This window comes from Balearica regulorum, chromosome 1, assembly GCF_011004875.1.
Source record: "Balearica regulorum gibbericeps isolate bBalReg1 chromosome 1, bBalReg1.pri, whole genome shotgun sequence".
NCBI lineage: Eukaryota > Metazoa > Chordata > Aves > Gruiformes > Gruidae > Balearica > Balearica regulorum.
The window spans coordinates 136844737-136868710 of NC_046184.1; the positions used below are offsets into that span (position 1 = coordinate 136844737).

Consider the following 23974-nt stretch of genomic DNA (forward strand, 5'->3'; position numbering starts at 1 on the left):
ACTACCTACCCAGGGGTGAAAGGCTCCGTACGTGCAGACAGTCTGGTCGGGCACTGCCTGATCCCATGGCTGGCCCTCAGACCAGGCTTGCTATGTTCACCAGAATTTTATAAAGAAGAAAACAAGTTGGTGAGATGATGGGAGAAAGAAGAAGATGGGAAAGCAACGGTTTAAGCTTAAATTGGAATTCACATTGAATAACTGACAGGATCTCCTCAGAGCTCAGAAGTAATAATTTCGCTCAACTGCACATGCAACAGGCTACCCCATGTGCAACATGTTCTGCTGTCATCTTAAACACATCGTTGTACTAGTAAGGCCAGAAGAGTACTAACACCATCTCATTTTTTCAGATGCTCCAGCAATCTTGAACCTAACTGCTGCACACAGGTGGAAACTGGATATACCATTTTATTTAATTCTGTCTTTGTTGAAGGTCAACTCTAAACTCCCAAGCCATGTCAGCTTCCTCAAAGACATACGTAATTTAGCTTCACCCAGTTCCAAGTTGCAACACATTTTGTGCTGTAAGAGTCACACTGCGCTCGTTTTAATTTGCTCTTTGTAATAACAATGCCTATCAATCCAGCGCATGAAAAAGCACATCTGTAGAAAGAAATCCTCTGTCTTGCTAGAAATCCCTAACAATAAACTTACCTGAAATTACCCCCCAAAAGTATGTGCTACTTAATTCTAGTCAACTGACAGAAAACTCTTTTTCTGTAAGATGCTGGTCCTCCCAAACAAATCAATTCCCACACATTTTACAAAACTATTCCCAACTGGAAATTCCATCGGTCTTGGTGAAAAGTTTTGCTGCACCTTTGTACAAATGCTCAAGATTTTTTGAGAAAAGTGTAAGAAATTTCAGCAACACTGAAAAGAGGACAACCCCCCATGCTAAGTAATAGGACTTACAGAAATAGTATACAAAACCCAGATCCTGTGTATCACTGACTTCTGCTGCAGATCACAGTAACTGAACAAATAACAGAATCACAGCTCATTTCCACACTAAGCCTCTCTCTGCACGCTCTATCTTCACGCATCACTTCGTTAAAGGGTTATCCCCACTCTCTGCTTTCAAACAGCAGGCATCTTCAGCATCTCCGTGCTGCCTGCCACACCATGTAAATGACAGCAAGTTTAGCTTATGATCACCGAAAGAAATCTACTCATAAATCAGAGATGAAGCGAGTATGTGCAATTCTGCACCACCCTTACAACACAGCCAGCATGCTGACTCAACAAGGACAAGACACCATCAGGAGCTGTAAAGGTAAGATTTACCTGGTGTCAAAGACATACACAAACCCACGCAGATACTAACTGTTGGAATTCGAAGAAACACATTAAGTCCAACACTTTTAATGAGAAACTAATGGACAAGGAAATTTCATGTAGAAGCTTGCAGCACAGCCATGAGGAGGAAAGCACATGTGCAACAATAAACACTTGCACTGGTTTTGGCTGGGGTGGAGCTAATTTTCTCCATAGTAGCTGGTACAGGGCTGTGTTTGGGGTTTGTGCTGGACACAGCGTTGCTAACACAGGGATGTTTTGTTACTGCTGAGCAGTGCTCACACAGAGCCAAGGGCTTTGCTGCTTCTCACACCACCCCACCAGCGAGTGGGCTGGGGGTGCACAAGGAGTTGGGAGGGGACACAGCCAGGACAGCTGATCCCAACTGACCAAAGGGATATCCCATACCGTATGACGTCATGCTCAGCATATAAAACTGGGGGAAGAAGGAGGAAGGGGTGGACGTTGGGAGTGATGGCGTTTGTGTTCCCCAGTAACCATTAATGTGTGATGGAGCCCTGCTTTCCTGGGGATGGCTGAACACCTGCCTGCCCACGGGAAGTGGGGAATGAATTCCTTGTCTTGCTTTGCTTGTGTGCATGGCTTTTGCTTTACCTGTTAAACTGCCTTTATTCAACCCACGAGTTTTCTTACTTTTACTCTTCCAGTTCCTCCCCCCCCTCCCACCAGGAAGGAGTGAGTGAGCAGCTGTGCAGTGCTTGGTTGCTGGCTGGGGTTAAACCACAACAATCCTTTTTGGCACTCAATGTATGGCTACCATCATGGTTTAATCCAGCAGGCAGCTATACCAATCACAGAGCCATTTGTTTACTTCCCCCACACACAGTGGGATGGAGGAATTGGGGAAAAAAAAAAGAAAAAAAGGCAAAACTCATGGGCTGAGATAAAGACAGTTTAATAGCACAGAAAAGGAAAATAATAATATACAAGTGATGCACAGCACAATTGCTCACCACCCACTGACCAATGCCCAGCTAGTTCCTGAGCCACGGTCATGCCCCTCACCAGCTTCCCCCAAGTTACATACAGAGCATGACATCATATGGTATGGAATATCCCTTTGGCCAGTTTGGGTCAGCTGTCCTGGCCGTGCCCCCTCCCAGCTTCCTGTGCATCCCCAGCCTCCTCACTGGCAGGGCTGTATGAGGAGCTGAAAAGTTCCTGACTTGGTGTAAACATTGCCTGGTAACAACCAAAACATCAATGTATTATCAGCATTATTCTCATCCTAAATCCAAAACACAGCACTGTACCACCTGCTACTAGGAGGAAAATTAACTTTATCCCAGCCCAAACCAGGACACCACCAAAGCAAGGATGCACGAGTACCGCAGTGAAGTTACTGGGTGGGGTGGCTCAAAGATAGTGATGAAGGCCAAGTTTATGAAGGAAGGAAAAAAAAAAAAAAGGGTGGAGGGTGAAAGGGGGAAGTCTTACATGTCTTAAAATCACTGCTAATAATTTGAAAGGCAAATTTCTTTATGAAAGCAGGCAGCAATTTTAAAGCAGCCACTGACGCTGGAGAGCAAGGCAGAGCCCTGGCAATTGTCTGCAGCAGACACAGAAGACGGGGTGGTCCAACCCAGCACCAGTAGCAACCAGGAAATGGGGAGGTGACAGAGTACCAGGAAGGGCACCAGACTGAATGAAGAATGGAGAGAGTAACAAACAAACCCAACAAATTCTTGGCAGAAGGACTCAGCAAAGAACATTAGGAAGCGTTTCAGACTCCAGCTGGGTACGCTGCTCCCAGACAGGACAAGAAAAACAAAACTGTTGCTGCTTTGCTGCTCTGAGTCAGTAGGTTAAGACCCACACTTGAGCAATTCCTCAGTGGGACTGAGACCAACGTCTGCTCATCCTTCCTTGCTCCACATCCCCCCCTTCCCACGCCTCTCCCCAAATCCTGCCACTATTACAGCACTTCCTCAGGAGGAGATGCCTGCAGTGGTTCACGTGTAGCAACAATGGTGAAGAGATACAGCGAGTAACCAAGTTCCGACATCTTAAGAAAACAGGGCAAGGGGAAAATGGCACGAGTAATCTGATTATTGTGCTTAAGCACCTTCTCAAAAATGAAAGGTATTTTTATAACTTGTAATTCCATCTGGAAAAGTGTTCTAGATTCTACTGTATTGAGTGCAGATATCTCTGCACTCATTGGATCCTCACAGTTTGGAGGCCATTAAAATACTGCTATTTCAGTACAGCAGCTCGTTCAACTTCAGACAGATCAAGGCCTGATACCTGTCATTGTCTCAACAACCAGCAAAGATGAATAAGCAATGACAACTACAGTTACAACATTATCAAGCCTTTATGCCAAATATTGAAAGCAAATTCAGGCCGATTTGTTTGTTTTCTGTTGATAGTTAAGATTCAGTTGTGCTTTCATAACTGAAAACCAGACATTTGTAAAAGGTCAGGTGATGTAAACAAGTGGTTACAAAAGGAAATTGGTAATGTAAGAATAAGGGGAGGAATAAAAAAGCTAAGATTAAGAACAGCATTTATATATAAAAATTTATTTAGGTGAAGTCACAAACAGTTTAGTATCAATTTACAAACACTTCATGTTCTGCATATTATTGAAACTATCAAGAAAGGTAAAGGAGAGCAGATAACGGCAGCTTTTTCCTGAAACAACTAAAGGCATACCCTTACCATCATGCGCGTTACTGGATCATAGTATTACCTTGATCATACCCCCTAGTATGCAAGGGAAAAGGAAGAGAAAACAAAATACTGAGATGTAGAATGATTAAACCGTGAACCAGTGATTATGATTTTCATGAACACCAGACTACGAAGGTCTAGTCTGATGCTCAGGATCTTAAATATTCTATAAGTATAAAAAAGGAATAATAATTTATGTCAATTATTATATTTGATCAAGAATTTTGTAATGCACAATCAGGCTATAACTGATTTCTGGCAATAACAGCAACGGTTAATGCATTTTTGAGAAGAATGGAGAGGCGAGATTGAGCCTCGCAGAATAATTCTGTTGACAACCTGAGTTATTATACCAACTGTATGATACTGTTTCAAGTCAAATATACATTTATGTTGCAGATATTCTCAATGAAATGGTAAAAGTAACAGCTGTAACAAGACAAGTTATGATTTATTTGTTTAAAACAAATATAGTACATAGGTTTTTGAAGTGTCCGGTTGTGATCTGCAAAGATCCAGGATTGCACACGTTTGCTCAAATGAGAAGGGTTAATCTGCGCATTAAATTGGCTTATACTTTCAAAGTAGTATTTTAGGGCAGGGTTCTCCTCCGGGAGACTGTTCCTGACCTCATTCAACCAGTGTTCAATTTATTCACCTTCCTGAATCTTTGCCCTCTTTGGATAGTCTGTGACAAGTGCTGCGCTGCAGGAATTCCTGTTTTCCAGCAAACTGGCTTGCTCTGCAGGTTTGTAGTCCATTGTTATAATTGCTGATTGGGTAAAATGAATTTCCTACGTCTTCTCTAGCACAGCTTGCAACGCAACAGAAGCAGAGGTAAAAGAATGCACTAGCATACCAGAGCTCCACTTAAACACCAACGGAGTCAGGCTGTTGGCACCAATAAGAAATTCTGTATTTAACAAATCTGCAAATATTCAAAATCCAAAGTTAGTCAGTTTTATATATAAACTCACCCACTTAGTCTGATTGCCATCCCAACTGGCCTTCTGTTTTCATGGAGTCTGGAAAAAAAAATTGAGAATTGTCTGAAGTCAATGCAAACATAAATTTGCAGGAATCAATCGCAGCTATCCTACATACACACCAGTTATTGCACTCAAACTCAGGTTTCTCACTTTGTCCTTTCTGTGTAAAGCAAAGTTACAGCTCTTCATTGGTGCCTTAGAAAGGCAGCTAGCCTCAAAGACAACACTTTGTCTTCCTTGACTTTGTTTTTACTGGTTAACCTTCTGTGGTACTGCAGAACCAGAGATACAGGCACTACATCAGCTGAAATTTAAGGAGCCTTAAACTGAAACAGGAAATGAAATCCAGTCAGGCTGCCTAATGCTATCCCTTGAAATTATGAAAACAAAATCAGTTCAAACAAACAATCTGGAAGAAAAGGTCTTTGTAAAACACCTCCTCTTCCTCCTGACAGCACGAATGCGGGAAAGCTTAGGTTCTGGCCAAAATTGTAAGTCTATAAAAGCCTATTTTCTCCCATCTTAATTCTCTGATTCTTTTGCCCAAATGTGAAGGCACATCTTATTTCTCTGATGTAGTTTTACACAACATAATTAGAGCTTGTAAGGAGCTGGGGGGTGCAGGGAAAACCCACAGGTCACCTCCAAGAGAGCAACATTTCCTTTCTGCTGCCTTGCCAATGATAAACTCATGCTTTATCCTAGGCCTCGTCTACATTTAACAGCTGCTCAAACCATTATTTCAGTTAAGGGCATTTTTCTGTTCTAAACAGTTATAAGAGACTCTGTGCTACCAATTAAAAACTGCTCTAATAATAGAAAGGTGGTTGAACCCCCACTCAACAATTGCTCAACTTTTGCTTTCATTGTGCTGCTAAAGCACTGCTGGTTTTACCAACATTAAACTTCTAGTATTTTCTAAGTTATTTAGTTAAAATAAACATTTAATTTTTCTTTAGACAATTTCTAGGGGGGGGGGAACCAACCCAAAACATGAATGCCACTGCTAAAAATCAACTGGGAAATTTCCATGAAACCAAAGGGGATCGAGACCTCTGGTGCCTCGGTAGAGAACAGTGCAAAGCTCTGCACTGACAGACCGGCTGCTGTGGAAGAAGTTACAAGTCTGGTTAACATGACAAGCTGAAGATCCAGTCTCGGATGAGATGAAATCTTTGACCCATTGCTCATCTGGTGCTCACATAAGATCCATAGCAAAACAAGAACTGAGTCATCATTCTTGAGAATGGAGAAATCTAAACAGAGATACCACAAAAAGTTGCATAAATCTAAAGCATGAACGACAGAAGGCACAAAGGCGACAAGGCCTGCGCCGGGAACCATTTTTCTATATTACTGTGTGGTATTAGCTCACTTTTTTTGTCACGCATTAGCCCAGAGAAGTCACTTTCAGTAAGTACCAAAGTCAGGGCTTGGTGTGACACACCAAACACTTGCAGATGGCCTGAAAAAGGGTCCTCCCTTTCCAGATCGGGCTAACAGAGTCGAACAATTTAGCCACTCCTCTGCGCTGGCAATCCCCAGGAAGCACAGCACCTGACCAGCTAGCAAAAACCCTTCCAGAACACAAAGGTTCTTCCTAGGGTCCTAAAAAAATTGTTTAGAAATACATAGAGACGATGTAACAGAATGTCCCTACCATTATTCAGCTGCCATGAAACTCAGTGTTCAGCGTTCAGCATTTTCTGTGCTGGGGATTTGACAGACTACAGCCACTGGTATAAGAGAAGCAGCACAACCTTCAATATAGGCAGGCAGCCCTTTGTACCCATGGAGCTCGCTGTCACAGCTCAGGCAGAGGAGAGGGTAGATCTGCCCCGGTACATCAGGCGTTATACCAATTCAGTGACACTCCATGTCTACACTGAAAGCAAAACCATAACGTACACAAAATCTTCCCTACTTCCCCTAATTACACCCACCAGCTTTTCCCACAAAACAGGCCTGAACTCATGGATTAAATCTACCGAGTCCCAAATCAGGTTAAATCTCCAAATCACAGTGAATTTGCAAGCTGCGGCCATTCATACTGAAGTTTATCTTTATTCACATCAATTCTTCTGGCCTCCCACACAGCCTGCAACTACCACATGCTCCCATAGTAACAGGAGAGTCTGTACTTTGTCTTACATACGGATAACTGTATTGCTGAGAAAGTTAACTTTTTTAAAGACAACTCAGAGGAAAAAAAGAAACAACACATCTTTCTTCTAATGTCTTAAGGAAGATGCAATTATATACCAGGGGAGGGAACTAGTCGGGTTCCTAATTTCTGGTGGCTAAAGCAATAAATGCCACAAACAATTATTTGCTGAGAGTATGCTTTTCTCTCCAGCAGTGCCTGCATCTCCCACGGTGGCCAGCTGGACTCCCACGTGGCCCCACGCCTCATCAGCTGACACCATGGTCAGCACGAGCAAAAGGTCAGCGCTGCGACGCGCGACCTGCCGACGGACTCAAGAGCACCTCAACGGCTCCCTTCTCCCCTTCCCCTCCGAGGGAGCACCGTGCCCGGCCAGGGGTGCGGGGAAGCGCGCGGCCGCCGGCCCGTCACACCTGGGTTTTCTCCTCTTGCTTGGGGCTCTGGGACGGTGGTGGTGGTGGCGGCGGCGGGGCCGGCGGGGCCTGCGTCTCGCCCTCAGCACGCGGCTGCCTGCTGACGAGCGACTTGAGGGGCGCCATCCACTTCATCCAGAGGTCCAGGTCGACGTCGCCCCAGGGCAGGGTGGGGTCCTTGGCCGCCCGCCGCCGAAAGTCCTCGTCGTAGCTCATCCACGAGGTGCCCCCGTAGGTGGCGTGCAGCTTGCGGATGGTGTCCAGGTACTTGAACATGGCTCCGCAGCGCGCCGGGTGCTTCTCGCACAGCACGCTGGCGTACACCAGGAAGGCCGAGACCCACTGGTCCAGCGTGTCCCCCGGGCGCGGGCCGTGCTCGGGGGCCAGCTCTGTGTGGAGCAAGGAAAAGAGGTCAATGAACTCCCCCCGCCAGATCCGCTCCTTGGTGGCCTTGGCCAGCTGGTAGCCCAGCGGCCGCCGCAGCCCCACGTAGGGGGTGGCCGCCGCCGCCTCCGCTGCCGCCGCCTCGCCCTGCCCCGCCGCCGCCGCCGCCGCCGCCGGGCCCCCGGCCGCGCCGCTCGCCGCCGCCGCCTCGGCGCAGGGGCTGGCCGCCGCCGCCGCCGCCCCCAGCGCGGCCTGCCGCTCCAGCCAGCGCGGGTTCACGTAGACGGTCCGCAGGCGCGGCGCGGCCCCCGCCGCCGCCCGCGCCGAGCCCTCGGCGCCGGGCTGGAGGCGCAGCACGGCCAGGGCGGCCGGCGCGCCGGCGGGTAGGTCGCTGCCCTCCCGCCGCGGGGCCGGCTGGGCCGCCGCCGGCACCTGGAGCAGCGAGGGCGCCGCCCAGGGCGGGGAGCCGCCCCTAGGCCCGGCCGCCGCCGCCAGCGCCTCTAGGCCCGGGAGGCCGAGCCGCGAGCCGGGCGCCACCGCGCCGAGCACCCATCGGGTCTCGGCGATGCCGCCGCGGTCCCGGGGGCTCCGCGACCTCCCCTCCTCCCGGCGCCCGGCGAGGGCCGTCCCCAGCGTCAGGGGGGCCGCGGTTCCGGCCCGGCGCCGACGGCGGCTCCGCCGCCTCCCACGTGGCATCGGCGCGGCGGCTGCGGGCAGGGCGCGCGGCGAGGGGCGGGGGCTACGGCCGGGCGGGGGCGTGGCCTGGCGGGACGGGGCGTGGCCTGCCTCCCCGCCCACGCGCGGCCCTGCGCCCCCCCGGCCCCGCACGGCTCGGCCCCCCGCCGGGTGACACGGGCCGGGGGACGGCCCGCTGCGGTGCCCAGGCGTGCCGTGCGGTGAGCCAGCGGGCCAAGCCGTCCCCGGGGTGCCGCCTGCGTTGGCACTTAAATACCGGGCTTGGAGAGCGTGACATACAGTCTCTCTCTCTAAAAACATATATATATATATATATATAAAACTATGTAGCGTGTATATAGACACTACATACACACTGCATACACGCTACACATATAAAACGATATACAGAGATATATACACACTATAGTGTTTATATATATGCACACACTATATATGTATAACTGTATATATGTACCTGACTGTATAGTAGGCATACAGTAGCAGTCACTCATGTCATTATTATTGCTTCAGTGCAGCAAAAGTTTGGAGGAGTAATGACATCCCATCACTTTTCCCTTTCAGTACAAATAAGCATCTTTTTCTCTTTACTGAAAATGGCGCTTTTTTTTTCTTTTTCTTTTTTTTTCTAAGGGCGCTCTCACCCGGATTCAGCTGTCCTAGCTGAGAACTGAGTAGCCAGTTTGGGCAAACACTTGCCTCAGGGTGTCTCGCCGACTGACGTGCAGAGTCCCATGCCAGGCAAGAAATAGGGGAACGTGTGACTTTCCGGGAGACACAGCGCTACAGGCAATTTCCTTCCTAGTCACGTCAGAACGCTCTCAGTGTTAGCACTGCACAGCCGTACACCTCTTACCAAGGTCACTGCCGAACAACACGGTGGCCTCTGTAGAAACAGGACCGGGCCATCGCGGTACTTGGTCACCACCTAGCTGAAGGTCAGACACCACGGGAGCCAAATCTGGGTGCACCCAGTTGTGCACCCACTGCCCAGCTGCTCCCACAAACGCTTCTGTAGCGCTTGCTCCTCTGGAGGAGCAGCTTTGAAATGCTGATTCATTACTCCCACTGTAATATAGGCAAAAGTTCTGCAAAAAAAAGTTAACAGCTCTTCTGTCTTCACGGGAAAAACTGGGAAAGCTAAATTTTAGATAGAAGTCTTTTTGTCTGAACAACTGAATTCCAGGAATTACAAAGTTAGGAATTCTTCTGTAAGAAAAAAAATAAGGTGAAAGAGTGGCTTTGCTTTTCTCATGCTTAATAAATTCTGCATCAATAATAACAGTACCGAAATGGTCCTATTTTCTAATTCACCCTTATTTTCAGAGATTTGTTCAGAACAAAATAGACTTTGCTTAATTCTTGAGATGAATACACTCATATTTTGATAAAACCATATTTTATAAATGCTATCAAAACAAGTGCAACCGTCCTGAGGTTTTCAACATTTTGACTTTAAATTCTGTCCAGTATCTACCCAGTATCTATCCAGAGATTTTTAAAAGTACAGTAACACCATAATTTCTCTAAAATGTGCCCATGCAGCAAGCTTGCTAGTAAGACAGGTGATACACATGGATATGAAATCTCTGACAGTTTTCTGAAGGTTAAGGTGTTGACTTTAACCCAACATTCATATTTGGTTAGAACTGCAGAGTCACTAAAGTTGGAGGGGACCTCCCTTACTGGTAGGCTGCTATTAATTTCCCTTCCCCAGGCTGAACAAGCCCAGCTTTCCTGGCATCTCCTCACAGGGCAAATGCTCCAGCTCCCAACTGTCTTGGTGGCTCTCCAAGGGACTTGCTGAAGTTTATCGAGGTCCTCCTTGATTGGGGGCACCCAAACCAGGTACCTTAATCCAGATGAGGTCTATTGAATGCTGTGTTAAAGGCGACATCACTTCCCTTGGTCTATGCTTCTGTTGATGCAGCCCAGGATGCTGTCAGCCTTCATCCCTGCCAGGGGTCCTCGCTGGCCCCTGTTTGGCCCATTGATCACCAGGGTGCCCAGGTCCTTCCCACTAGAGCTGCTCCCCAGCGTGTCAGTGCCTGGCCCATAGAAATGCAGGGGGTTAGTCCACACCAAGTGCAATTTGTCTTCACCAATTTGCATAAGATTCCTGTTTTCCCATTCATCTGGCTGATCTAGGCCACTCTGAATGGGAGCCCTGTCCTGGAGCGTGTTGACTGTCCATCTTAACTTGATGTTGTCCCCAAACTGGATGAGAGCGCACCCTGTCTCCTCCTCCAGACTATTGATATGGGCTGATGAGGTCCACCTGTCAGAGAAAGGGAAGAGCTTGCCAAGCTGGTGAAGAGGGCTTTAAGCTAAAGTTGCCAGGGGAGGCGAACCTCAACCCATCCCACTCCCACCAGTTTGATGCCAGTGCCAGTAATAGATGCCCAGAGCCAGGACGAGGATCACAGGTCAGCAGGAGAGCACCTGAAGTGCGGCACAAAGGAATTCCAGCCACTCCAGCCAGCAGGTCAGCTTCACTAGGGGCTGTCCTGGTTCTGGCTGGGGTAGAGTTAATTTTATTCATAGAAGCTAATATGGGGCTGTGTTTGGGGTTTGTGCTGGAAACTGTTACTAATACAGGGATGTTGTTCTTATACAGAGATGTTCTTCTTGTTGCTGAGCAGTGCTCACACAGAGCCAAGGCCTTTGCTGCTTCTCACACCACCCCACCAGCGAGTGGGCTGGGGGTGCACAAGGAGTTGGGAGGGGACACAGCTGGGACAGCTGACCCCCAACTGACCCAAGGGATATCCCATACCGTATGACGTCATGCTCAGCATGTAAAGCTGGGGGAAGAAGAAGGAAGGGGGGGACGTTGGGAGTGATGGCGTTTGTCTTCCCCAGTAACCATTAATGTGTGATGGAGCCCTGCTTTCCTGGGGATGGCTGAACACCTGCCTGCCCATGGGGAGTGGGGAATGAATTCCTTGTCTTGCTTTGCTTGTGTGTGCGGCTTTTGCTTTACCTGTTAAACTGCCTTTATCTCAATCCACAAGTTTTCTCACTTTCACTCTTCCGATTCTCTCTCCCATCCCAATGAGGAGGAGTGAGCGAGCGGCTGTGTGGGGTGCACCTGCCGGCTGGGGTAAAACCATGACAGAGGCCCAACTTAAATGCCTCTATGCAAACACATGTAGCATGAGGAATAAACAAGAGGAGTTGGAGACATGCACATGCCTGCAGGGCTGTAATCTTTCTGGCATCACGGAGATGTGGTGGTATGGCTCCTATGACTGGAGCGCTGGGATGGAAGGACACAGGCTCTTTAGGAAGGACAGGCAGGGGAAATGAGGAGGGAGCATTGTCCTTTATGTCAATGACCAGATGGAGTGCGTGGAGCTCCACCTGGGGATGGATGAGAAGTCAAATGAGATCTTATAGGTCAGGATTAAAGAGGGTGCAGGGACTGGGGGTCTGCTACAGGCCACCTGACCAGGAAGACCAAGTGGATGAAGGCCTCTATAGACAGATAAGAGCAGCCTCACATTCACAAGACCTGGTCATCATGGGGGACTTCAACCACCCTGATATCTGTTGGAGGGACAACACAGCAGCGCACAAGCAATCCAGGAGGTTCCTGGAATGCATTGATCATGACTTCCTTCTCCAAGTGATAGAGGAGCCCACGAGGAGAGGTGCCATGCTGGACCTTGTTCTCACCAACAAGGAGGGGCTGGTGGGGGATGTCAAGCTCAAGGGCAGCCTTGGCTGCAGTGACCATGAAATAGTGGAGTTCAAGATCCTCAGGGCAGCGAGGAGGGCACACAGCAAGCTCACCACCCTGGACTTCAGGAGAGCAGACTTTGGCCTCTTCAGGGACCTACTTGGTAGACTACCATGGGACAAAGCCCTGGAGGGAAGAGGGGCCCAAGAAAGCTGGCTAGTATTCAAGGATCACCTCCTCCAAGCTCAGGAGAGATGCATCCCAACAAAGAAGTAGTCGGGCAAAAAACCCAGAGGCCTGCATGAATGAACAAGGAGCTCCTAGACAAACACAAAAAGGAGGCCCACAGAGGCTGGAAGAAAGGGCTCCCAAGCCTGGGAGCAATACAGAAAAATTGTCCGAGCAGTCAGGGATCAGGTTAGGAAAGCCAAAGCCCTGATAGAATTAAATTTGGCCAGGGACATCAAGGGCAACAAGAAAAGCTTCTATAAGTATGTCAATGATAAAAGGAAGACAAGGGAAAATGTGGGCCCCTTCCAGAATGATATGGGAGACCTGGTTACCTGGGACATGGAGAAGGCTGAGGTACTCAATGACTTTTTTGCCTCAGTCTTCACCAGCAAGTGCTCAAGCCACACTGCCCAAGTTGTAGAAGGCAAAGGCAGGGACTGGGAGAATGAAGAACCATCCACTGTAGGAGGAGATCAGGTTTGACACCATCTAAGGAATCTGAAGATGCACAAGTCCATGGGACCTGATGAGATGCGTCCGTAGGTCCTGAGGGAACTGGCAGATGAAGTTCTATCCATCATATCCACTATCCATCATATCTGAGAAGTCATGACAGTCTGGTGAAGACCCCACTGACTTGAAAATGGGAAAGGCTGAAAGCCTTCTATCCACTGGTCTCCCATCATCCATGGATCAAGGCAGGTGACCAGGTTGGTCAGGCATGATTTACCCTTGGTCACCAGCCACCTTTTTCTCCTCTGTATGCCCAGAAATGGCTTCCCAGAGAACTTGCTTTTGTGATTTTCCCAAAGTGAAACTCACCAGCCTGTAGCTCCTTGGATTGACTTTGCTCTTTTGGAAGACAAGGTGCAACATTTAGCCTTTTTCAGCCATTAGGTACATCTCTGAATCACCATGACTTTTCAAAGATAAAAAGTGGCACTGCAGTGACATCTGCCAGCTGGGCACCTGGCTGGTTCCCCAGACTTGCATGGGCTGGGATTCCTCAAGAGAAGATCCCTGACAGTCCTTTTCCACTACTAACAGATTCTCTTCTCCTTGAGGCACAAAGGGTTGGCAGACTCTGTTGGTGAAGACCAAGGCAAAGAAGGCCTTGTCTCTGCCTATTGACACTATGTAACCTGCTGCTTTCAGCAGAGGTCCTGCACCTTCCTGATACTCTTTCACTGTTACTGTGGTGGCAGAAGCTGCTCTTGTTGCCCTTGACATCCTTCACTGGTTACACCCACAGCTGAGCTTCGGCTTCCCAAGTGCCATGCCTGCATGCCCAGGGAATGCTTCTATACTCCTACTCTGTGTGCTAAGACTGAAGATATTTCAGAATAAAACTGACGATTAGAAAGTCATAATTTCCAAATGCATTCATCCCTCAGAATATTTCTGACTTTTTATTGCATTATTGATTCATATCACTACTGCTCACTTTCAGAAATACAGACTTGAAAAGCTGAGGAGAGATCTTTCATGCTGCAGTCAGTCAGCCAACTACTGCTTAAGGCAGTGACGTGCAGTGAGACAAAACAGAGAATAAAGATTCGCACTGGATTTAAGATTTCACTGTAAAAAAATATGACAGTGCAAGCTGTTAGGAAAGACTTTCCAACCCCAGCTGTCAGTACATCCACTGCCTATACTGCTACTCCCAGGTCCAGGAAGGACCGTCCAGTTCCTTGACTGCTATTGCCACCTTATCGGCAGCAGTTACACAAACAGCTTTGCTTCAGAAGAGAAGGGCTGATGACCAGTATCGGATCAACTAGTATTGTCTCGCTATTCCTCTGCTTATATGGCTACACTGCTGATACCTTCGGGCTGGAGGTTAGTGCTAAAGCTTGAGGACTAGGACTGTCTTTTTGTTCTGTGCTTGTCCAGTGCCCACCAGAGCCCTGGAGCCTAGCTGCATGCATGGGTGGTGCTGCCCAGTCTCACAACAATGCAGGTAATAGTGATAATAAACACCGACTTAAAAAATAATCAGTAAGTGCTTATATTGCTGTTGCCCCCGAAAGATACAGACAGCAGCAAAGACAGGTAGTGAAGTTGTCGACACAAAGCATCTCTATGCATATGCTGGCTTTGCTCACTGAATTGCAGCTGTGATGATTCTCCAGGTCTCTGTCTCACTAAACCGATCCTCCAATTTTTCATGAGGGCTCTCATGGAGAAAATCAGCTGGGCAATAGCAATACCTGAGCTGAAATAGGTGGAAATAAGAATGCTTTGCTCCCACTTAATTTAGAGTAGTTACTTGTAAGCTGATGCATCCTCTTAATGTTGCACTTACCTGATCGTTTCCATCTCCTTTCACAGGTTGTGTGTGTGGTGTGTAAGGATCTGAGCCTGCACTTGGAGGTTTGCCTGCTGGCAGCTGGCTGTGCCCAAGAGTGTCAGCTCTTCAAAGCGGGCAATTCACCTACTGAGAACGGCAGGAACCATTTCTAGTGGATTTTGGAGGCAGGTGTGATTGTCCTCTCTGCTCCTCACATGATTACAGCTCTGAATTTCCCCCTCTACTGTTTTTCCTCACGTCTTCCTGTCCTTTCGTGTTCCGACGATACCTTTGTAGAGGACCAAAGTGAATACTTGGAGCCACAGGACTGTGGCTGTATTGCAGTCGTGTGTCTCTCAAGAAAATCGCTAGCATGGGCACAGAACCACAGAAACAAACTTGGATCATTGTTTTATGCTTCAGACCTTCTTTTTAGTCTCAAGCATGAGACCTTATTGAAGGCATTAATGAGGAGGCAAAATGAAGCTTTAAACAGAAACAGCTGCAACCTTAGCTGTGGAAGAACTAGCAGGGTTTGGAATTAGGCAATAGAACAGTTTATTAAAATATGGAGGAAAAACTCCTTTTCAAACAAAAAAAAATGGAAAAAAAAATTGGAAACATTAGATGAAAGCAGAATGCCTCCCTTTGAAAGTGGATGGGCTAGCATGCTGTTTCTCTTTATGAACCTTAAATAATGCCACAAAGAAAAGAACTGTCTACTCCCTCTATTGATGAAACTAGAAAATACTGCCACAGAGCACTTACCTGCACAGGCTCCAGGACACCTGGGAGGACAACCCAACCCAGCACTAGGGTTTGAGGAGAAAAATGCAGCATAAGGGGAAAATAACCCTTGTGTTGTGCTTGAGGGTTTTTTTTGGGGGTGGGTGGGGGAGGATTGTTTTGGTTTTGATTTTGTTGTTTGTGGGGTTTTGTTTTTTTTCTTTTCCAAAATAGCCAGTCTTTTTCTAAGGAATTTTAAGAGTTGTCTGTGATACTTTTCGGGAGACTGTGGAGATAGTGGTTTCTCAGGTCAAAAGAAGGATACCTAGGCCCCAAAGAACCAGTAGTCTAACAGTGATTTCGTCCAAGACAGGAGAGACTCAAGACTTGCTCTGGAGCTCTTGGCTAGTCTCTCCCTAGGTCTCTTCCACTCTCTCCACAAATTAAAGTATAGGTCTAGAAGCAAACCAGGATTTGGGTTTCTGTATTTTGCTTTTCATCTTGAAAAAATTAATGTCTGTACGCCTCACTAACAAAAAAGCGACAGATCTGAATTCATCCATGAAGCTAGCAGTCAGCTATCAATAAAGTTGATACAGTAAGTAAACAATGGTGCAGACCCTCCATAAAGAACCTGACAAGCATGACTGTTGAACTGCTTCCAGTGAGGGGAGGACTCAGTGTTCCCAGCTGAGAGAGGGGGGCAGGAGTCGGATCCTGCAGCTGAGGGACTGCTTCCTCCTCTCCAGGTGGGGAAGGAGCTGGCTGGCAGCCTTCGTGGGGCTGTGTGGTGTTCTTCCTCCGCCTGCGTTCTGTTCCTGCGTTTCTTTACAGTTTTGACTTTCCCAAGTTTTTTCCTTTCTCCTGATAAAGGTTTCCTCGCCTATGCTTGGAGACAGAGCAGAGAAAGTCTCTATAAAGGATGAAGCAAGTTTAGTTATTTGTCCTGAGGAGGCTTAGCTTCGTTGACCCCACTCCTTTTTTTCTGCCGCGGTGAGGTACCCAGCAGAACAGTTACAGGTCTTGGGCGACCCAGGCTGCCCGTGGGACTCACGTGCCTCTACGTGGGGTTGTTCTGCACAGGCTGTCAGACAGGAATAGCAGAGTCTGCCTTCAAAGTAGGTGTTTGTTGAGGTGAAATATGTAAGACCATCTTCTCAAATTGGCACAGGATGGAAAGAGAGACTTGAGTCAGAACATAATTGCTGGTCAAGATCCCTTGAAGACCCGGTCCTGGTAGCACTACAGACGTGTGCTGTACACTGCGAGCACCCTGCCTATTCCTGCAAGTTTTCCCTGAAGGCACCAGCACTCCCCGACACGGCCGGGGAGGATACGGGGGTCCCACAACCAGCAGCCCAGCGTGTCCCCGCCGCTCACCCAGCGGACGCCGGCGGGACGGGGATGCGGCGCTGGACTTGGCAGGGTCAGGCCGGGGCTTTCCCCGGCTGCGCCTTCGGAACGATCGCTCCGAAAAACAACTGGCTCTCGCTACTCGATCCCTCCCCAAAACGCAACCGCACAATGCCGGTGCGGCCGCAGCGCCCCGTCGGGGCCGCCCGAGGCAGCGCCCGGGAGCCGCAGCCCCGGTGCCCGCGCAGCCCGGCGGGGCTACCGGCCGCCGCGCCCCCGACGTGGGCGCCCCGAGGCGGCGCCGGGCTGCGGGCGACACCGGGACCGGCTCTCCCCGCCTCGGGGGGAGGCAGGCGGGCCCTGCCACCCGGAGACCCGACGGGGTGGGGGGGGGGAGGCCAGCGGCTCCCGTGCGCATCGCAGCCGAGGGGGGAGTGACTCTGGCAGGCTGCGGCGAGCCGAGATAAAAGCTCCGCTGCTGCCTCCTTCCCTCCCCTTTTCTCTCGTAACTTTTTTTTTTTTTTTTTTTTCCCTTTCCCTCCCTCTCCCTCCCAGCAAAGTGACCGCGGCGGCGGCAGCCCCGGAGCAGCCCCAGCGCCAGACGCCGCCATGAGCCCCCCGGTGCCGCCGTCGGTCCGCGCCGCCGGGGGCTGAACCCGGGCGTGGAGGGCGCCCCGGGAGCCGCCCCGTTCCACGCCGCCGCGGCGGGGGCCGGAGGCAGAGACAGCGAGACCTCGGGACCCCCGGCCACCCCCGCCGTGCCCGGGGCAGCGGCCGCCGCGATGTCGGCGCAGAGCCTGCTGAGCAGCGTCTTCTCCTGCTCCTCCCCGGCCGCCGCCGCCCCCGTCGCCGCCAAGAGCCTCTCCAAGCGGAGGCTCCGCCAGACGCGCAGCCTCGACCCCGCCATCATCGGCGGCGGCCGGGAGGACGGCGAGGGCGTGGGGCGGTCGTCTCGGTCCCGGGCAGCCGGCAGCCCCCCGGGGGACCGCCACGGTCCCCGGGGCGCCCCGCCGCCCCCCGGCGCCTCCTTCTCCACCCCCAGCACCCCGCTGGAGCGGTCGCCGCCGGGCAGCGCCCTCTTCGACGAGGAGAGCCCCCGCGGGAAGCGGAGCCCCGGCTGGGAGCTGCCCTTCCTGACGCGCACCCCCTCGGCCTCGGCGCTGAGCGGCCCCTCCGGCTCCGCCAACAGCATCTTCTCCTCGCCCCGGCGCTGGCTGCAGCAGAGGAAGGGGCAGCCCTCGTCGCCCGGGCCTCGCCCCGCCGCCTACGTCGTGTGGAAATCCGAGGTAGGTCCGCCCGCCCCCCGGGGACGGGCACTCGCCGCGCCGCCCTCGCCCCCGGCGTGCGCCGCCGCCGCCCGCCCGCCCGCCCCGGCGGGGCCGCCCCTCGGAGCCCCGCAGCCGCTGGTCCTCGGGACGGGGCGGCCCCGGGGGGGGCGCCGCCTGCGCCCCCCCCCCCCCCCTTCGGTGTTTGGTGCGCGGCGCGGCTCCGCGCGTGTCCGCGGGAGGGCCGGCCACGGCCGCGGGCTGCGGCTGCGGTGCCGTCGAGGCCGCTGTGGGAAAGGGGCACGGGTGTTAGCGCCGGGCGTGGGGATCCGCGGCGTTGGTGGGGCGGACGGCGGCATTTGATGTTCCCGTGACGGACTCCATATATAGTTGTCCCGGGCATGTAAAACCTTCCCCTCCCAGTTTCACACCTCGTAAACCGAAGTATGTGATGGCTTCTAACAAGATAGACAAATTATTTTTAATGTGCACACCCAGTGAGCCATGATTTATTTGACAACGCACATGTGTCAAAACCACATGAGGAGCGATCGTATTCCAAGACAAATCCAACTTTGCAATGCAAATATTTATTCATTTAACTTGGATGTCGTCGATGTTGGGCTGCAGATATCATACCATCTGGACAAATGTATTCAAAGAATGTGGCATTGTTTCTTGATAACGATTGCTCTGAGAGTTGGTTACGCACGCCCCTTTGTAGCAGGAGAAGAAATTTTTTGTTTGAAGAAATTCTCCATCCTGTTTGTGGCGATGAGGTTTCACGCTTCGCTGTTTAGTAGTGCCTCCTGGAGCTTTTGGGTTGGGGTCGGAAGGCAGCCTTTTCCTTTTATTGCCATTGCCATTTAAGAAGTATTTATTATAGATAACCACCACTAACTAGACCTATCAACAAAGCAGCCCCATTGTTTCTGCGGGATGCGGAAGCCCTTGAAAAATCGCTACTTTACGCAGTGATCTGGGATCCAAAGCCAGACTAGGCACCATCACTGCGTAAGATTACCAAATGTAGTTTTTAAGAGCGAAGGCTGCGTCTCACCCCAAACGAGCCCTCGCATCCACCTGTTAGCTTGGGGGTATGAAAGTTGTCACCATCTGCCAGTTGGGATGGAGCGACAGCACTTGGGTGCCTGCTTCAGGCGTGGTGTCGGCTGGCATTGAAAAAGGCAGCGAAGATTTTCAACAGTTTTCAAAAATGGATTATTGTTAAGTCAAGTCTTGCGATCAGAAGTGACTCGTAGCAGTGTTTCACCTACTGACGCCCAAATTTTAAGTTAGCTAAAATTTCGTGATTTCAATGAAAGTTTGTGGGAGTTGCAGTGTCAGTGACAAAAAACCTCCAGGGAGATAGCGGATGCTCGCACTAATTAAGGGTAAGTCAAGTCGGCTGCTTATCTGCTTAAGCTTTGATAAGGAACACCCAAAAGTATACGATAGGTAAGATTTCCTGCGCAGAGTTTCCTGACTGAGTCCAAGACTCAGAGCACGGTCTCTGATCTGCGACTGTAAGCGGGTCTCCCTGTTTTCACTGAATCCGCGCAAAGGTGTCAGACACACGGGACATTTTTTTCAGATCTGTGTGTCGTCAAACCATGTAGCACAGCACAGTTTCAGACTGTAAATTCCAAAGTGTGATTTTTTCCTAATTTGATGTGTATCTAGCATTTTTAAATAGTCAAAGTTTTGTTTATGTTTTTTTTTGGGGGGGGGGTATATCGTATTACTAGTAGCATGATTGCAGTATAGTGATGTAATTTATAGTTGAATTTGATTCAGTGCAGTTTTGTGTGATGTTACAGAGCTGTCCTCTGACAAATTGTTGTTTACTTGGCATTTGAACCCGGGTGATTTATCTTTAATACATTTAAGAAATGGGTGTTTACATTAACAAAGTGTGGTCTTGTATTTTGGAGGCATCTTTCCTATTGGTGAGGCCTGATTTTTAGAGTAACTGAGACATATGTGTAAGTGTAGTTTAAAAAAAAAAAAAAATCACATTTACATTAGGAAAAAAAACCCCAACATATGATTCTATTGTAAAAGAACAATTTTTTGGAAGGTCTGAGCCCAGTGCTGTCAGGACGAGCGAGTGCCTGCGACTCTGTGCTGGGTCTGGGCTGGGCAGGTGGCCACCCCTCTCCACGAGCCCTCGGTCGGGCACAGCGGCATCGCGGTCATCGTCCCGGCAGTCCCGGCGGTGGGGCTGCGATGTAGGAGCAGGGTGTGCTGCACCTGAAGCCGGGCTGCTGCGGTGGGTCAACGTCGTCGCTGTGAATTTGTGGCGTTGTACGTCAGTTGACGTACAGTCTGATACCTGCTGGTTGCAGAGTTTCTATTTTCAAGGTGTTATACAAATATTAACTTAGTTATAGCTATCAGCAATGACACGTATAAATGATTTTAATTGATATTTTAAAAGAAACTGCACATACGTAATTTTGATCGTATTCCTCCTCTTATTGCAGTCGTGCACCCTCATGGTCATTCACTTTGGTTTTATCATAAAATAGCATTGTTCATAAAGGATTTGGTTGTTTGCTTCCTATTTAGTCTTTATTGGAAAAGGATTTGGTCAGTCATTAGGAAGTGAAGGATTCTTTGTCTCTGGGGCTTCACCCTAGCTGTGGCAAAGCAAGTGTGCTTGAGGAGGTGGAAAAACCACATTTTACTGGGTGAAAAGGAAATAACTGTTTGTAATATCATAACTTTAAAAGGTGCCATTATCGAAATTATGCTGCATTCTCAACAGGAAACCTGTCATTCAGGTTTTTTCCAACTTGAAAAATGAAGTATATCATGACAATGATTTTACTCAGCTGTAAAAGACAACTGAATAGATGACTGCAAGCCGAAAATGAGCATGGAAGGTTTTGGTCTGAGTATTTAAAAATTCCCATCCTGTTAGCTGGGGAATAAAAGAGATATTCATTACAAAACCTGTTTTCTTTACCTTCATTCCAACATTTTCAGTATAATTACACTTTTTGGAAAATATTTCTCTAAAGCCACTGTGCAAGCAACAGAGTTATGCACTAAAAATAATATTTTAGGAGAGGTATATGGGAATTATTTTCTTCCCCCTACCTTAATCTCTAAAGTGGTAAAAGAGAAGTTAAAACCCAATGGCGATTTTCTCTTCAGAACCTCCCAAAAGAAAAACTTCTGAGCAGGACCTCCTTCCTCTGTCCCAAGCTGGACCAGTGCGGTGGCACCAGGAGGGATGCGGTGAAGATGCGGTTCGCAGCCTGGGCTGGTGCGCTGTGCCAGTCCCGCTCTCGGGCAGCCTGGTGCCGCAGGGGTGGGAGCACCCGGACCAGCTGTATTCACATTTCTGTATGAGAGGCCAAAACCTCTGTTAACATCTTTGATAAGAGGCCAGGAGAAGGATGGTTTGTTTGGTTTACCTTTTTTTTCTTTTTTTTTTTTAATTGTAGTTCTTCAACTTCAGCATTTTATACCACAACCCTGTCTACTGGCCTAGGGATGGAAAGGTGGCTGCTCAGTTCACGCGGCCATTCATCAATAATTTTTAATAGGTCCCAGACTGCACAGGGGATTTCCAGTTTCGGCAGCAGGTCGCACCTAAAGACTTGATACAAAGAAAGGTGTTAGGCCTGTATTCTTGGATCCACAGATTTTTGGACGTGAAGCATCATGCGACAGAGGTGTTTCTTCCTCCCAGGTGATCTGGCTCTTCTGTATCGACATCTAATTTTATTCACAAGAATATTTTACAATTGTAAAGATTATTTTTAGTAGAGCTTTACTTCGCTGACAAGCATTCTTTCCCCTTCCTGTTATCTGCTCGTGTATAAGCTGCTTAAATAAAAAACCTGTTCCTGGGTCTGTGGAAATCAGTGACAACCTTTCCAGTGGTTTCAGCGGGGCAAAGCTGTGGGGAATTTTTAACAAGGGAAAAAAGCATTCATCCTCAATTCCCATCAGATCTCAGCTGTTCTTTTAAGCCATTTTCCTTAAAGAAAATTCACTTTCACTTACAAAATTAAGTCTGTTATGACTATTATGCTTTCATTAAGTGTTTCATAAGGTTGAATGACTCTCTAAGTAAACTAAATATCATGGAAAAAGGCGGTAAAAATATGTAGAGACACCTTAATGCCTTGATTCTGCCAACATTTAGTCATACATTTATGCTAAAGTCTGTGAGCAGTCCCATACAAGTTAAGGATGCAAGTGTTTTACAGTGACCGACTGGAATACGTTTGCCAGGTGAAAAGTCCAGAATAGCTCAAAATGAATAGATCTGTGTGAAGTCTCAAGTTGTGTTAATTCTTCTGCTTATTTTTCTGTCCTAAAGATGGCAATGGAAAGCCACAGCATGCGTATAACAAATAGAGCAAATCATGTGAATGTATCTGAGTAATCTCTTTGTTATGATAAACCAAATCTACACACTTAAACTTACATGGCCTGATTATTTTGCTATCATACGCCGTGTGTTACTGAATAATTAAATGTTAACGTCTCCAGCTAATACGCTTTTTTTTGCGGGGGGGAGAGCTGTTTTTAAAGTAATGGTAGCACAACATCTGCAGCCTTCCTGCTCGCACGCCTGGCTGCCAGGAAGCAGGAGGCACCATCATGATTTTGCAACTTGCTCCTCAGGGCCGTGGGGTTGCTGCGGGCGGTTGGCTCAGCCCTTCCTCGCTTCCTCCTCCTCCTCCTGAGAGAGCTGCCTGAGATCGACCTGCTCGCTCACCCAGGGAGGCTTTCTGTCAAGCACAATGGGGCGAGGGGTTTCCCACAGTGCAGGAGGGAAGGTCACCCTGGTTCCTCACTACGTTTTGGGGGACAAGCCAGGAGTCATCCTGGTGTCCTGTGAGCTGCCAGCTGGCCAACCGGTGGCTAGCTGCAAGGATGCTGGAGATGCCCGTCTGCAAAATCGGAACAACATTGGTTTAGCTAAATTAATTTATAACTTCTGTTTGAGTCATGTGGAGTGATAATTCAGGGCATGGCTGTTGGAAGTAGTGAGCGCTCACAAGACCAGTTTCAACTAATAGGTACCTTGGGAGGTCAGCATCCGTAAATTCACTTGCTTGATACTTTAAGAGTTTAAATCCATTGGGAAGATGGTCTCAGATTCCCTCTTTCTGTATGTCCTTGCTTACCAAAGTTTCCCCTGAGCATGATTTTTTTAGCGAATTATTTTAAACCCCATTTTCCCAAGGTACTGTGAGTGGGTAGCTTGCATCTTCCTGCTTTTTTACAGCCAGTGCTTGCTTCAAAACTATGCTGATGGAAGGACATGTGTGAAAAATGCTTTCAGAGAAAAAGGGCAAGGCAAAATGCTTAACAATTGGGCAAACCGAGAGGTCACACTCCCATATGGTTATATATTGTTGGGTGCTTTTTCTTTGAGGTTAGTGGGACAAGTTATTCTGGAGAGGGAAAGGGCTGATTGCATAATCAAGTTTGCAGGAACAGAACCTGTTCATTGTAAATTTAGAGGAGGGAGAGCTTTTCTTTATTTTTCCTTCCCCTGTTCAACTCGTGAGCAGCGATTGATATATCCTCTGAAATTTGTAGATTACCTACAGAAAAGAGAGAAAGAAGGCAGTTTTCTCCTATTCATTAGGATGCAGGAAGAAAACGTGAAATAGAAGAATATATGCTGCATTGCTTTCAAAAGATTTAGGGTGAGATACATAAGTGAAAACACCCTTTCCCCAGTTTTCACTAGGCATTGCACTTCGAGTGGTGGTGATGTGGCAGCACATTTGTCACACTAGGGGTTAGC

At 48.8% G+C, this 23974-nt stretch overlaps 2 protein-coding genes across 2 annotated transcripts in view; one reads left to right on the forward strand and one right to left on the reverse strand.

Annotated features, from left to right (window-relative positions):
• Positions 1-3832: 3832 nt before the first annotated feature.
• Positions 3833-8686, reverse strand: LOC142605240 (uncharacterized). The gene is made up of 3 exons (XM_075776361.1): positions 7566-8686; positions 4977-5024; positions 3833-4890 (listed from the first exon to the last, which is right to left on the reverse strand). Exons 1-2 carry the CDS (start codon positions 8643-8645, stop codon positions 5016-5018), a joined length of 1089 nt encoding a protein of 362 aa, XP_075632476.1. The 5' UTR covers positions 8646-8686; the 3' UTR covers positions 3833-4890; positions 4977-5015.
• Positions 8687-17294: 8608 nt separating this feature from the next.
• Positions 17295-23974, forward strand: part of ARHGAP6 (Rho GTPase activating protein 6) — a 343171-nt gene continuing 336491 nt past the window's right edge. The window contains exon 1 of the mRNA XM_075776398.1: positions 17295-18213. Coding sequence (XP_075632513.1) covers positions 17710-18213 — 504 coding nt within the window. The 5' untranslated portion in view covers positions 17295-17709. The remainder of the gene's footprint in view (positions 18214-23974) is intronic.

Excerpts from the sequence above, each read along its gene's own strand:
- LOC142605240 (XM_075776361.1), bottom strand. The coding sequence starts at position 8,645 with ATGCCACGTGGGAGGCGGCGGAGCCGCCGTCGGCGCCGGGCCGGAACC.